The sequence below is a fragment of the Phaseolus vulgaris genome, chromosome 8 (assembly GCF_000499845.2).
Source record: "Phaseolus vulgaris cultivar G19833 chromosome 8, P. vulgaris v2.0, whole genome shotgun sequence".
In the NCBI taxonomy this organism is placed as follows: domain Eukaryota; kingdom Viridiplantae; phylum Streptophyta; class Magnoliopsida; order Fabales; family Fabaceae; genus Phaseolus; species Phaseolus vulgaris.
In genome coordinates, this window is record NC_023752.2 from 61,914,913 (window position 1) to 61,926,978 (window position 12,066).

Genomic DNA, 12,066 nt, shown 5'->3' on the forward strand with positions numbered 1-12,066 from the left:
CTTAAAATAAGTCTTTTTGAAATATTTTTTAAAATATTACTTATTAAAAAATATATAAACATTTGTTTCTTAAAAGTAATTAAAAAAAATATTTTTAAAACAAACATATAAAAAAGAGCAAACAAAATCATTTTGTTTGTTAAATAATCACTTAAAAAAACACAACAAAGCCATCCTATATCATAAATTGTCATTAAACTTACTGGAGCAAGTTAAAATTTTGTTTCATTGAAATAAGTTAAAAATTTACAATATTTATTTGTTTTAAATAGATTTTTTCTAATACAAACTATAATTTATTTATAATGGAATTACTAAACATGAAAATAAATATCTTAACTACAAAAATTAATATTTTCTCCATTTAGGAATTAAGTCAATTATTTCAGAGAGATTATAAAGGGATTTAAGTTTATTCTTAACAAAATATCATATCGATTTCACAAGATGTTAGTTGCAAAAAAGAGAGATTAAATACCAGATACAATCATGCAAATTAAGGTATATATAAATACATATATATCACCTTTGTATACATATCTTAACCCATTTTTCATAAGCTTCATATTTGATTTTAAGAAATGTCTTTGTTGTACAACAAAATAACTGTAAAAGCTTTGAACTCAGAGAGCTTTGAAAAGCATAAAGCCATAAATAGGCAGCCAAATATAGATATGTTTTTCTTGTTTTGTAGAGGTGAGGTAGAAAAATTGGAGGGGATTAACAAAAACCTGTTACCTTTATTACACCAAAGCCTCAAAGACTTGTGTTAGCACAGACGCCTCTAATTTGTCTTAGCAGGGTTTTATGTGTCTCATTGCTTCTCATTTTGTACACGTATCTCAATTTTCCCATCTTACAGATTGTTGCAAAAATGGCACAAAAGCATGCCAGGTATAAAGAAAGAGAGAAAAGGAGATGAAGAATGAAACTAACTTATTCTGAACTAGAATTTTCCTGCTCAACTAATTTTTCTCCAGAACTGTCATCCTGTGGTTTCTTTGCAAATGCATCTCCATCATATTCTGCATCCTCCTCCAAGTTTTCAGCACTGATCCATTTTCTTTTCATGATTTTGGGGACCATGCGAGTGACTTTAGTCTCCAACATCTCATCATTATTTATTCGTTCAAACCGAACTGCGCTCACCTTTCTGGCATTTCCAGCTAGTATCTGCACAGAAGACAAAGAAGATGCATGTTTTCCATTCTAAAGAAAAGGGGTTGGGGTAGGCTAAGGAGAAGCTCTAGATTCAGTTTGTTAGTTCATACAGATTGCCAAAAAAAGGTTATTTTGAAACGTTGTGAATGTGGCTCACGCAAGCTAAAAAATTGCAATGGTTATGAAAATATAATTCCAATCTCTCGACAAGCTAGCAGTATGCAAAGTACTATTAAATAGCTTCTCTGACCATATGTTAATGTTGGAGAGTTGAGTTAGACTTAAAGTCTACTTAACAGTTCAAAAATCAGAATCAAAGCACAAACTTGTGAACAAGCTTTTTGATGAAAATGGCATTGACATCTTTAGTGTAGCTCGAGTAATAGTAGAGCAATCATATTTAAAAGACACATGCAAGTATATTATAGTTGTGTGATGCTATCATTATAGTTGGTTGTATTATTTATGTGCTCACCATCCATTTTTTTCAACTCTGGACAAATATAAGCAAAAATTCCACAAGTGACAATTTTAGACAGGAACAGATTCATTACCTCAAGTTTGAAAATCTGGTTCTTTTCCTTCTGATCCTGCTGTTCAGCACTGGCCTCATTGTTATCATCTTCATCTTCCCTTTCAAGAACTACTTTTATGAACTCACCTGTCCTTGGAATGTATCCAAATGCCGCACACACAAAGCCTGATACTGTCTCATATTGATGACCCTGAAATAGCATATGTCACCTATGTATCAAGAGGGCTGAAATTCTTCAACAGATTTGGCAATATGAATAGTAAGAAAAATTAATTCCAAAATGAGATCATTGTCTCTCAACTCTAACCCAAGGATGCATGAAATGCTGTTATTGTTAATAGCATAAATTTCTCCAAAATATAGCAAATTTGTGCATTTTCCCAATTTTGTACATAACTTGAGTTGAAATAAAAAATAAAAAATGTGTTCACACGGTGCCTACTTGAAATCCAATGGAGTGGCTGCCTATTTGAGATGCAAATATAGGTCTATAATGCTACAATGATTCCGAGTAAATTCATAAACAACTTAATTATTGCTATACAAACAGGAAAACTACACTATGTCCAGTCAAATTAGTAGGGTCATCAGAAGACAAATATGACAGTTGCATGTAAAAGAAGTTGTAGACCTCCGGCATCTTGATGTTCAAATCTTCTGAGAGCTGATCAATAGATGTGTTTGCATCCACATCAAAAATGCCCTCAGCTCGCATTACTACGTAACCAGTTTTTTTCTGTATCTCCTCCTGTAGTAATCACCAGGAAAGTATGTAAAATGGTTGTTTAATGAAAATTTATAATGGAGCAAATAGTCATAGTCATCAACAATAAAATGATTAGGCACTGATGGCTAAATTCAAAGTGCATTAAGGTCCTACTGCTGTTACAGACAATGACTTGCACTTACATGCATTATTATCACTTTTACACAGCATCACTGATTCCCCACTCATTTACTTCAATTCCATATTCACACATTTACATTATAATTTGAAGAGTTTGTAATTGAGAATGGCTAAAAATAAATTTTATTTTACTTTAAATTCTTTATCAACCAAGACTGCCTAGTTATGAAATAACAACATTAGCTCGTCAAATAAACACTGATCCATTCAATAGTTTAACCACTTTCTTTCCTGCTGGAGCTTCCATTACTTTACCCTATAAAGTTCGGCCCATGCTGTATTACTTAAAAAAACTCACACCTTTTTAAATGCTTTTGAATTATATCAATCTGAAGCCATGAAAATGGAGAGCCTAAAACACAAGCTGAACTTTCAGCAAAGCACCACCGGTAGCCATCAAACAGACCATTTGTCAACATCTAAATTGTTGATAGTTATCATATAAAGATTATGCAGGAAAGACAAATAAATAGTCCATATAAACGGTTGAAAAAAAATGTACAGAATAAAAAGGACTTTCTTTTCTTCTTTTGGGTGAAAGAGAGTAAAGATAGATAAATTCAACATATGCTTCACTTTCAGTGATTTAAAAGAAACAAAGTAAAGATTAAGCAAAAGCATTTTACCTTTGAGTCATTTTCATCAAAGATTTCGCCAACAATTTCCTCCACAACATCTTCAAGAGTTACAATCTGTTAGATGCCAATATAAATTAGACATCTAGATTCGATAAACTGAAAACTGTAGAACTTATAAGATTATGTAGAATGGATTTCAGAAGACTTGAAGTGTGTAATTACAATCTGATAAACTGTGAAGAAATAAACCTTTCTTTTGATTTAGCCATCAATAAAAGCAATTTATGTCTACACCTAGTTGTGAATTAGCCATTGCTAAAATCAACAGGCGTGTGGAAGGATGAACCATAAAATCATTTAAAAAATGAACTCATAAAAGAAACACAGCCATTAGACATTCAAACTTAATTGCTACCATAAGCAGGAAAGATGATAAAGGCAAGTGCATTATGGAAATAGTGGTAAATAAGGGCATTTAGTAAGTCAGAATAGCCTTGTAACCAGAAAGACTGTTGGTTTTGTTACAATGATTTTAGATCAGTAAAGTGAGAAAAAACAATTTAAATTATATACAGCACACAACGTGTAGCACAACATAGACACATATCTACACAATAAAAGATAACATTTCTGCAGGATCATTTATAAAGTTTCTTGCCATAGTTCATTGTGAAGGGAATGATCTCAATGTCGGGTCCGATAGCTTTTTATTTAAAGTTAGAATAGAAAATAGGTTGGTATATAATTGGAAAAGATTTTGAAATAAATAAAACCAATTGGGAAATATCCTTCTTTTTGGGTCAGTGGTTGTAATTAGCAGTGGTATGCATTAACAATAAAGCATAAATTTACAGATTTATATTCATATTTATGTCAAACAAAGATCTGAGGTGGTTGCATTCTGTATGGTGTGCACATACCCCCACAGTTCCACCATACTCATTAAGAACAACCGCCATGTGAACCTTCCTGATTCTGAACTCTCTAAGAAGATTCCAAACAGACATTGAATCTGAAAAATCAGTAATAATATTCCATTTCAACATTCTGCACCAAGTTAAAAAGATATAGATGTGTTCCTATTTCAGATAATTCAATCAGTTTAACAATTTAATTTCAATATGAAGAGAAAAATCATGAATCGTGATGTGATCATTAAATTTAGTAGTCAAGACATAGTAAGCTGCTGCTTAATTCTAGCACAACAGAAATGAATACTTCATCATAAAAGACTAGCACAACAGAAATAAAAATTGTTGAAGATTTCCCTTCTGCATTCCAATTGGTGTGTATGTATTATTAGTTTATAACAGGGCATAAAAGATATTGCAAATTTATTGTCAATGAAAGAAAGGATATCTTGATGAAACAAAAAGAAGAGTGTGTTTAAATTTTAAAATAGATTTGGAAAATGCACTGAAATAAATGGAATAACACAATCAACACAGCAAAGATAACAACATAAAGAGTGAATAAGAAACTTGTTTTAATGCATCAGATGAACAAAAAGCTGAACATAAAAAAAGTATGAAAATGAATTTTACAAGGAGAGGATTGCTGGTTCCAAATATAGTCATCAGGTAAAATAAATAATGCTTTTATGTGACTGTGCTTACATTGCGAGAATATGGGTGACCATAGGTGAACTCAAGATGAAAAAGAATTACCAGGTACAAAATAAGCAGGTTTGTGAGCCATATCTACAACAGTAGTACTTTCAAGCAACTCCCCCTTCAAAATCAAACAGATTATAATTCTGCAAACTATGGGATTGGGGGATATAAATTAATAAGTAAAGCACTTGTAAATAAAAAAATGTTGGGAGTAAAAGCTCCCAACCTTTTGAACATAATCCAGCAGATCCATTGCATATGCTATACCCATTATATTATCAACGCGCTGCTCAAAAACAGGTACCCTAGCAAACATGCCATGATCCAGTTAGCACATTGGAAGTTACATCATTGTAAATTTGAAACCAGGAAACCTTTAAAATACCTTGAGTACTGATGTGTGACCCACAAGTGATGAAAGTCTACCAGGCTTGAACTTCCATCAATCGCAACAACATCAACAAGAGGTGTCATAACCTCTCTGACATGTGTGTCTTTTATCTCTAGAACATTTTCAATCATATCCTGTGACATATTACACATATATTTAAGATAGTTAACAGATACAGACAAATAAAAATGGATTAAAATATCGATAATAATCAATGAAGATTAGGTTTTTGTAAGTGTGTCTGAAGAGGAATGACAATAAAGTAACATACATTACTATTAGAAAAATTGGAGGGGCACACTTCTAAATGGAAAAGTGAAAATTTATTTATGCTTTTCAGATGAAATTTCGGTTTCTATTTCTTAAAGACATAATGTACTTCAATTCAAGAGAAACAAATTCTTGTAACAAACCATATTTATGAAATTCTATAGTCAATAAAAGAGAGAAAAGGCAAAACGTTTTGAAGACAAATATATAATGATACTATTATAATATTGAACCCAATATTTATTACCTGCTCTTCCTCCTCTATTGCCCCACTTAATTCAGCACCTCTTAGCATCAATTTTAGCTCATCTTCTGTTACATATGGCTCACTGGTAAAGTAAGCAATAACATTAGCATTGAGGTTCAAAAAAATTAATAACAATATGTTCCACAATCATTACTTCAACAAACAGATGTCACTTTCCATATGATGAACAAACAAATTTGGCAAACCAAGGCTTCTTCCAAACCATGAGTAAAAAATACTTAAAGGAAAAAGGATTACTGCCTTGTGCCACATGATTCAACCAAATTAGAAACCCAAAAACAATTATGAATAAAATGATTTCATTTCACCATTGAGGAAAAAACTCAAGGAGTATGGATGAAAAATAAAAAGAGAATCACCCTTGAGATGAAGAAACTAATATTTAGCATCAGATAAAAGTTAGATTTCATAAAACATCCATAAAGAAGAAAAAGAAATATATACAATATGATAAAAGACAATTAATCTTTGGCTATCTTTTCAGCAGACCTTCTTCCTTTTAGGCCAAGCAATTTCAGCATCCCCATTGAAAGATATGTAACAATTCTTCCCACAGGATACAGCACCAGGGAAAGCCATGCAACTGGCCTGACCTAGAGGCATTAGGATCAATATCAATGTTTGTTACATAAGAAGTTGAAGCAGAAATATCATGAAAATTTGAATTACGTGTTAAAAAAAAACAAAATGATTAATGATCAGCATCATTTATGTTATAATATTTTATAAACTACTAAAAGAATGGGCATGAAATTTACAACTTACCACAAAACGGGCCACCTCTGTGGCATTATGAACAGCTATGCTTTTTGGAGTGATTTCAGTGAGAAGCAAAATGGCAACCTTGTTTGATTACAGAGAGAAAAGAAAATCCAGATATGAGAAAAAAAATCATGTGAATACAAATATACAAACGTGCACACACCATATGAATTGTTCTGTGATCAATCTGCTAGAATAGATCTGATTGAAAAGATAATTTATTCTGGTATAGTAAATCCTATACCAAAAAAAAAAAATTAACACAATAAGATAAAGTATATCCTATATCCTATAATGTTGTCTAAACTTCTGATATTTGACAGCTTTTTATTGTATAAATTCAAATAATAGATCATATCCCCTTTTCTATCTTACTCAAAAGTTAGCTTGGGCACCTTTTTCACAAATTGGTGATAAAGCTAGCAAGCTTTACATGTCAAATTGTTGTTCCCACCACATCAATTCAGGAGTTTGCAAGTTTAATGGGGCGGCATGTTGACATACTGAAAGATTCAATGTTCCAAATGAATAATAATCAAGTGGCCCAGTGAATATGATTTTTTTTATGATCGAAACAATGCATAAGCCATTTAAGCATGTTTTGAGGTCCTGGAAATAGTAGATTTCTTTTACATTTGAGCAAGAGAATCAAAACATACAGTCATCACTCCTGTTGCGGCACTAACACCTGCTTCACCAAACATAGCAGTTGCTGCTTCAGTGACCAGTGCAGTTGCCCCAATATTGACCACCCTGCATACAACAAATAGCATGAGATACATTCTATACTCTAGTTTAAAAAATTATATCTTCAATAATAAGATCAAAGAAAAGAGAATACGTTGTGCCAATAAGTATTGTTGTAAGGAATCGAGTAACATCACTTCGGAGTAGTCTGAAAACGCCATTTTCAGACTCCTTTTCAGCCAACTCACGAACCTTACACATTGTCATAAACAGATATTAGGATTTAAGGTTCAAACTTTAATAAACTAAATTAATAATAGGGAATAACAAATCTGATGTGCAAAATCTGCAAGCATATTAAAGGACCGAAAAACATTTTTGAAAAGAAAAGGAAATATAGCAATTGATTCTTAAATCAGTAACATTTAACTTTCTTTGGTCATCTTGGCAATATAATTATTTAGTAGGTCTAACTGAACAATGCCATTATAAGGGATATAAAGTAACGTTTCCTAGGAAGATCTTTCAAAGAACACAAAAATTATCATTCAGAAAAGGAGGATAAAGCATACAAGATACCTTCCAAGGCCAAAGTGTGGTGATTGAAGTCTCTGCCATAGAGAAAAAGGCTGAAAGGCTCAAAAGCACTGCCAGCACCAAACCTTGCTCCTTAAATATACGAAGAACTTGCAACACTTTAGGCCAAGTATTCCTAAGCAGAAGTATGCTCTGTCCAATAACGCCATATCCTGCATCCACAACACCTTCAACAGCAAACACTCGTGGACATCCAAACACCAAAACCCCACAAACAGTTGCAGCTAGGATGATTCCCCTCTTCAACAATTCATGCATAAAGTTCAAATTGGTATCGGAAACAGCATTCCTCTCACTCAAACCATCACTGCCACCATCAAAACACCTCAACCGAGTTCTATCTAGTAACTTGGCATCTGCTCCAAAACTTGAAGCCTGAAGGGTTGAAAAAGTGGATGGACCAACACAACTGGAAACAGAGGGAAATGGATATCTAGCATTTCTACCCAAAACTTTGATCGGTATGCTCTTTCGCCGATTTCCATGCTCAGGGTAAAATAATCTGGATCTGGGGTTGAAGCTTCGGTAACTCAGAACCCAAGATTCGAGTGCCATCAGTCATAACAGAGCAACAACACCCACCAATTAAAAATCAAAACTTCATGCACAGAACAATAAACAAACCCAACTATGCCCTGAAAGTAATTGTATTTTGCTTAGTGATGAAATGGGTACCGTGGAATGGGCGATGCAACACAGCAGGGGAACAAATAAACGAATATACGCGAAATAATTTATATTTTTGGGTGTCTTGAAATAAAAAAAAATGGAAATGAGAAAAGAATAAGAGAAAAATTAGGGTTTGAAAGGGTGTAGTGAAAACTGGGAGAGGTGGCGCGTGCGATGCACACCTTGCTGGATCCGAGGCACATGTGGGATTCAATTACAGATATTTCACTCTTTAAAACCACAATGTTGAAAAGTGCACTAAAAAATATAATAATAATAATAATAATAATATTTTATTTATAATATTATAGCAATATCAAAATTAAGTTGTTAATGGGTTCTTTAAATAATAGAAGATGACAAAATATATTTTTTTCAGTTGACATTTCATTTTAATTTTTTAAAATATAACTAAATTACTACATTTGGCATATATAAAACTATTTAAAAGAAAAAAATTACACTTTGTTTAGGGTAAAGGATGGAAAAGAATGAATAAAGATGAGATTGATGAATAATTTATCCAGAATCTTAGTTAACTATTTTAATAAAATTTATTATTTCTATTATTCTACAATATTAAAATAGTTTCATTACCATCCGACACACAAACCATAATATATTTTAATAAAAATATATTATTTTTGTAGTAATATAATGCAAACATGATATGGACTGTAAATATATTATTTTTGTTCTATTTTAAGTTTGATATAAAATAGTTTGAAATATAACATTAAAAAACATAATAATTCAAAGTGTAATTTAATTAAAAATTAAAATTAATTAGAACTAAAATCATACTAACTCTAAAATATTTTAATCGGTAAAATTAAAATTAAATTTTATACAAGAATATAATAAAATGTCTCTTTTTTTTATTTTGAATTTATTAATTACTACAAATTTATCAAAAATATGATTTAATAAGTTATGACAATTTTGGTCCGTCCATACTTGACCTAAACAAACATCAAAGTCTAAAAGAAAAATTATATGTAAATGTTTTAATAATAATTTTATTTTAATAATTACATATTTATTGAACTTCATGAATTTATTATTAATAATAAAATTTAAATTCACTAAATAAATATGATAAACATTCACATCTAAATATATCAAAGTTAAATCTTGCATAAAAAAATATTAAAAATATTATTTTTTCAATTACTAAAAAAGTATGTAACTAATCATATAATGTTTTATTTCAATAACATGGAATATAATGATTTTTTTTTGCAAATTAATTATATGGATTAATTTTTCCTCACCCATCATTAATTAGTACAGAAGACTTCGAGTTACACGACTCTAACACAGATTAAAGAATTAAAATAACTTTGATCCTTTTCTAATAGAACTCTAATTGTCATTTGAATTTTTAATTTGATTTTTTAGTCATCAAATTTGGAATTATTATGGATTATTTGTTAAACATAACCAATAATGTTATGAGTTATATAATATAATTTTTGTAAATGAATATACATTTAAGATTTTAAATTTGGAACGAATTTTTATAATAAATTTTTTAAATATATTTGAAACGACTTTGTAAATTTATCATATTTGGAAACGGACTATAATTTTGTAGAAAATTATTCAAAATTATAATAGGAATGACAATCCTTCAAACAAAACAAATATTGCTTATAAACAAAATTAATCAATTTTATCATGCAATTAGTAAATGAATGAAAGATTATCATAAAGGATAAGTTAGTTTTAAATTTTAAAAAGAACACAAACTTGCTACATTTATAAACCTTGAAACACTCTTACAAATTCACCACAATTAAACAAAAGAAAACAACATATAAAGTATCACATTTAGCTTATTTATTCTTTCATGAGTCCTTTTCAGAACACAGTGTTCCTTTTCAGCATATAACTAACTTAACCACCAAACATTCTCACAAGAAATTCAGGCTTTCTAATGCGAAATACAAAGCTTCCCATCACCACTCCAAATGCCATTCCACATCCATATCCTATAGCCACTGCTTCCCAACCAAATACAAATTTCTCTTCTCTTTGTGAAGAATGTTGATCATGCTCCTCCCCACATTTCACTGACAATGGAACTCCACATAAGCCCAAGTTTCCCTCATAGGAATCATTCATAAAAGAACCAAACTGCTTTCCTTGAGGTATTTCTCCCACAAGATTATTATAGGAAAGATTCAGCACTTCAAGAAACTTCATATTCACCAATTCTGTAGGAATCCTACCAGTCAACATATTTGAAGAGAGATCCAATGACTCCAATTTTATCAAATTTCCCATGGATTGGGGAATAGGACCACTGAGTCTATTGTGGGAGAGGTTGAGTCCATTGAGTGCTTGAAGCTCTCCAATTGCATTTGGAATCTCTCCTTCAAATTTGTTTCCTGATAAATCAATGATCACAAAGTTTGCTGGAATTTTTCTGAATGACGTACTCGTACCTTTTGTTGTTACAGTCGTAGGTGAATAATATACTGCACTGTTAAATTCCCATTGCAAGTATTGTTGTGGATTTCCAAGCACCTCATCTTGAACAATATTCTTCATGGATTCAAAACTTTGTATGAAGTCTTCTGGAATTGGGCCGCTGAAGTTGTTGGATGAGATATCAAAAATATTCAAACTGGGAAATCCATGCTTGGTCTTGAATAAAGCAATGGGACCGTGCAACTTATTAGTCCGCAAAACCAACACTTTTAAATATGGTATAGTTCGAAGCCAGTGGGGAAATGTATCTTCTATTTGATTGTTGCCAAGATTTAAAAGCCACAGTTGCATGCAGTTGGACAAAGATTCTGGCAAAAGACCTTCTAATCGGTTGTCATTGAGATTCAGACTCGTCATGACACTGTTCTTTGAAAAGGTATTTGGCAAAGTTCCATTAAGTCTGTTCGTTTCTAGATTCAAAATGTAAAGGGACGATGAACTCGCAAGACATTGTGGAATGGTGCCTGTCAACTTGCTGTTGGACAACACGAGAATCACAAGTGAACTTGCATTGCAAATTCATGTAGAGATACCACCAGTGAGTAAGTTGTAAATTACATCAAGAAATGTGAGTTGGAAGTTCCAAGAGAATTGGTCCACTGAAAAGGGTACTGTTTGCATTGATTTTACCCTTAAGCCCAGCACATGCAAGGTCGATGGCAGTCACATGACCAGAAATGGTGTCACATGTGACTCCAGACCAAGAGCAGCAACCTGTTCCATTTTCCCATGTTGCTATGGTTGGATAAACCTGATGGCAATAATAATAATCATCATAATAATAATAAGTATACATAGCATTATTAATAGTTAAGGAGGCCTTGAAGTGAAGCAGTGCAAGGTTGTCATGGGGGTGACAGAAGGAATGGGAGAATGAAAAATGAAAGAGCAGAAAATTGCAACACACAGGAAACAACCACCACATTCCCATGGATGGTTTCATTCTAACACAGAGACTTAGTATAAAGGAGATATATTAGAAAGGCACAATGTTGACACTTCTCTATTACAGAAATGCCAAAAATAAGGAACAAAATAACATAATGTGTGTGGCATAAGTTTAAGGGTAGTAATAAAGAAAACCAAAGAAAATGAAAAACGTAATAAAGGATAATACATCCAATTCAATATA

The 12,066-nt window shown here is 31.7% G+C and overlaps 2 protein-coding genes across 2 annotated transcripts; both read right to left on the minus strand.

The window, feature by feature from the left end:
- Positions 1-720: 720 nt before the first annotated feature.
- Positions 721-8,680, minus strand: LOC137823500 (DUF21 domain-containing protein At1g55930, chloroplastic-like). The gene is made up of 14 exons (XM_068628670.1): positions 7,752-8,680; positions 7,327-7,424; positions 7,145-7,238; positions 6,489-6,566; positions 6,213-6,316; positions 5,703-5,784; positions 5,180-5,319; positions 5,021-5,099; positions 4,849-4,912; positions 4,102-4,193; positions 3,230-3,295; positions 2,328-2,444; positions 1,716-1,886; positions 721-1,173 (listed from the first exon to the last, which is right to left on the minus strand). Exons 1-14 carry the CDS (start codon positions 8,322-8,324, stop codon positions 937-939), a joined length of 1,995 nt encoding a protein of 664 aa, XP_068484771.1. The 5' UTR covers positions 8,325-8,680; the 3' UTR covers positions 721-936.
- A 1,499-nt stretch (positions 8,681-10,179) lies between these two features.
- LOC137827142 (receptor-like protein 9DC3) lies at positions 10,180-11,912 on the minus strand. The gene has a single exon (XM_068633361.1). It carries the CDS (start codon positions 11,289-11,291, stop codon positions 10,338-10,340), a length of 954 nt encoding a protein of 317 aa, XP_068489462.1. The 5' UTR covers positions 11,292-11,912; the 3' UTR covers positions 10,180-10,337.
- Positions 11,913-12,066: the final 154 nt, after the last annotated feature.